Source organism: Nansenia antarctica (genome assembly GCF_963989245.1).
Source record: "Nansenia antarctica genome assembly, chromosome: 13".
Taxonomy (NCBI): domain Eukaryota; kingdom Metazoa; phylum Chordata; class Actinopteri; order Argentiniformes; family Microstomatidae; genus Nansenia; species Nansenia antarctica.
Window position 1 is genome coordinate 21567934 of NC_137683.1, and position 4061 is coordinate 21571994.

General features: G+C 50.7%; 1 protein-coding gene across 1 annotated transcript; it reads right to left on the bottom strand.

The window, feature by feature from the left end:
• Nucleotides 1-2121: 2121 nt before the first annotated feature.
• Nucleotides 2122-3738, bottom strand: LOC308169419 (UDP-glucuronosyltransferase 2A1-like; the record flags this gene model as incomplete). The annotated part of the gene is made up of 1 exon (XM_080544101.1): nucleotides 2122-3738. The coding sequence occupies one exon, from the start codon at nucleotides 3736-3738 to the stop codon at nucleotides 2122-2124; it is 1617 nt and encodes a 538-aa protein (XP_080400227.1).
• Between the last annotated feature and the right edge of the window lie 323 nt (nucleotides 3739-4061).

Below are 4061 nucleotides of genomic sequence, written 5' to 3' on the forward strand. Positions count from 1 at the left end.
CTCGGTCTCTTGGTGTGCCTGTGTGAGGGGCAATCCTCCAATGACCTACTCAGGAAACCGGACACAATAGGGCTTTATTTCACTCTCTCACATGAAGTGATACACCCACAGAACGGTGTTGATGTCAGAGCTCCTTGATTTGTACCCATATTCTTTCACACTCACAAATGCTGAGCCCTCTGTCACAAAGAGAACTATGACTATAACTAGTGCACCGTGGAGGAGGTCTCTGATGAAATTGTACACGTAGTCATCTAATCTGTCCATGTTATTTGGCTGCTGCAGCTAGAGTCAGGTGCTCACTGCTTGTGTCTGAGGATGAGGCCATCACAGACTGCGTAGGAGCCATCAAGAGATTTAAATCTTTTTGAAAACCTTGGAGGAAATAATGACGGAAAGGGAGTTGGTTTTCATAAGCACATAAATATATGCAGAGTCTTATGCATGCATATCATATATAACAGGTGCATAACTATGGCCTAAAACGATGTGGAAATTTGAACATGCGTTACAAAATGTTTTCTGAAGAGTCTGTTCACTCACCTCTCTACCAGTTCTAAAATCCACACAGATTTTCTTTTTCCCAGAACAACCGTTCCCTCTGCTTGGTGACCTGTGCACTGAACGCGTCGGAGCGAGGGGAACACAGCGTCTTAACCGGGCCTTGTCGATGTTGTGATCGTTTCCTCAGCAGGAAACACACTTCTTCAGCTTTAAGGGCAACATCCTGAGGCAGGAGAACGCCTTTCTCCTCCCGAACAAAAACACTCTCTCTCTCTCCTTCACTCCCCAACACAGAAGAGAATGATTGAGGACGTGGATTTTTTTGGGTGGCGAAGGGGTGGGGGCAGGGATCAGGGGATACAACAGGATGCTTCACTTTCAATGATGAACTGGTCAGTGATGATTCAGAAACACTTGCAGAAACTTTTTTAGGTTGGATAATTGACAATCGTTGTGGATTTGATAATGTCGAACATTTCCCTCCTGTATTGCATGACTGATTACACATGAGTGTGTGTGTGTGTGTGTGCATTTGCATGTGTGTGTATGTGTGTGTGTGTTTATGTCTAGGTGTGTGTGTATTCCCATGTCAACAAGCAGGTCAGAGGTAACAGAAGCGTTTAGGAGGAAATGATGGATAGACAGAGATTAGAGCTAAACAAAAGGTCAATTCAGCGCCATCTCTCCACATGAAATTCTTTATTCAGACTTTTTTGTGATGCTTATAAAAGTACACTTATTTTGTTGTTGTTGTTTGATTTGGTGAATGACAACTTGACTGGTCCTTCTATGTTAAATGAAGTTTTAGTAAAAGATGTAGCCTAGTCACAAAACAAGTGACTTTGGCTCTGGCCCAGGAAAAAAGCTGCCTGCACAATTCTAATTGTTTGAGGAGAATGGGTATGTTGAGACAATGACGCTAGGCAGTATTTTTAAAACATGATTCCATAGAGAGGTCTAACTACTCTCTTCTGGCCCTTTCCTTTAAAATGTCACCAGACTGCAGTATGATAAACGAGCCAAGGTATGGGAGACTTACTGCAGGGACCATTTAAATGGGAAGAGCTTGACCTCGGTTTTGAATTGTGTACTTCTATTTGAATACAGGATAACATTTTCAACTGTCAACACACTCTTGTTTACATTTCTAAACTACCTTCATCCTGTCTTATCGCAGGGATCATCTGAGCCATTTTTGTAACGCTTGACAGCGGTTTCATAAGTCAGCTTAAGCGGTTTCTTAAGTCATGGTTGGTTGGATGGTTGGTTGGCTGGTTGGATGGTTGGCTGGTTGGATGGTTGGTTGGTTGGTTGGATGGTTGGTTGGTTGGTTGGCTGGTTGGCTGGTTGGATGGTTGGATGGTTGGATGGTTGGATGGTTGGTTGGTTGGATGGTTGGATGGTTGGTTGGTTGGATGGTTGGATGGTTGGATGGTTGGATGGTTGGATGGTTGGTTGGTTGGTTGACTGGGAGAGTTGAAAAAAAAAAAAAAAAAAACTGAAACAGCTTAAGTCAAAGTGGGTGGAGCTTAAGTCAAAGTGGGCGGAGCTTAAGTCAAAGTGGGCGGAGCTTAAGTCAAAGTGGGCGGAACTGTGTTCCATCTACAGAATCAGAACTCATTCCACCTTGGTCTTCCTCTTGGAGCTCCTGCAGCACAGCAGGCTGCAGATCGAGACCGAGGCCCAGAGAAGGCCCCCGCCGAGGGCAAGGAGCAGCGCTGACACGTCCAGGCTGTGGTAGGAGTACCAGGGCAGGCTGTAGGCCTCAGTGCGCAGGTGGGCTGCTCCTTTGTTTCTCATAACGTACTCGATCCAGAAGGTGGCGCTCGCCAACGGGGACAGGGGATGGTCACGATGCAGGCGGGAGAGCCTCTGCATACTGAGGTGGTAGGAGGGCTTCTCCAGGACATCCCTCAGGGCCCCCACGAAGCCCTCTGTGGTGAGAGTGGCTGCCTCCAGCACCCGGGCTGCCCCCCTCACTTGCAGCCGGAGGACGTTGTCAAACTGGTCGAAGATGAGCGGGAGGCCCAGCACAGGGACCCCATGGTAGATGGCCTCATACAGGCCGTTGGTGCCTCCGTGGGCCACAAAGGCTCGGGTCTTGGGGTGTCCCAGGAGGTCGTTCTGGGGGAGCCAGTCCAGCAGCAGGGTGTTGTTCCCCAGTGAGGAAGGCCTCTGGCCCAGGTACCTCCACACCACCCTCTGGGGCAGCTGGGAGAAGGCTGCAGCGATGGCCTCAGTCATCTCCCTGGGCAGAGTGGACACCAGCGTCCCCAGGGACATGACCACCACCCCATGCTCCCCAGAGCCCTCCATGAAGGCCTCCAGTTCAGCAGGGAGAGGTTGGGCTGGGCGGCACTGGAACCCCCCAATGTAGACCACGTTAGGCATGGTAGGACGCGGGAACTCAAAGACAAAGTCCACGCGCATCAGCCAGACGTCAGCCGAGCGCTGCATGGAGAGCAGGTCGGCGCCGACTGGGAAGTGGCGCTGAAGCAGGTCGGCGTAGAGCGGCAGGATGACCAGGTGCTCCTGGAGGAGGCTGGCCACGTAGCGTAGGAGGTTCTCCGTCCTCTGCAGGAAGTCCATCCGGTCGTGGAACAGGGAGTTGTACATGGGCACGTAGGAGGGCGGCGTGGGGGCGATGGTCATGTGAGCTTCGCCCGCGTTGAGCCAGCGTACGTTATAGACCATGGGCAGGCCCAGATACTGGGCGAGGAGGACCCCTGCGGGGAAAGCAGGGTCAGTGAGCATCACGTCAAAGTCAGAGGCTTTCAGTTTGGCCACGAGGGAGGACTCTTCCAGAATGGCAGAGATCATCCTGAGCGCCCCGCCGTGGAACATCATCAACATGGCTGCCACGTCCTTCTGCTGCTCCAAGAAGCGCCGGAGGGGGTACATCTTGCGCAGCTCCAGCGAGCGCTGCATCAGGAGGGCGTAGAAGTCGGGGCCGATGTCGCCCCCTCCTTCTCCTCCTCCGCCGCCTGGCGGTGTCACGGTGATGGGGGTGTAGAGAGGGGAGCTCTCGGGGATGTACCAGCTCTTGGAGGAGCGCAGGACGGTGAGGTCATGATCCCTGGAATGCAGCTCTCTGAGGATCACCTCCATGTTGACCCAGTGGCTGCCGTCTTCAGGGAAAACCAGGACCCTGCCTCCATGGCAACCACAGGCCAAGACGAGAAGGAGGCAGAGAGAGGGGCAAATGAGTGGCGTCGTTTCTCCATAGACACCCATCCCTCGCGGAGCTCTTAGAAAAAAAACAAGAAAGAACAGCAACAACATATTGTTACAATCTCAGAAAACTTTCCCCTCAGGAGGTATAGAAATGTATACAATAGAAATTGTTCGATTTGCACAAGTACATTTTAAAGTTAACATACAGAATGTGAGGGCTGTGGAACTGTATTGTGGAGTTATTGTCCCTCCTCTGCAAAATAAATTCCACAGTGGAAAGTACTCCTATACTATGTAACTGGAAGATGCCCAAATACACCAGTGGGTTATGTAAAGCAGATTTTTAATTTATTTATCTGAAGGTAGGGAGGGAACATTTCTGG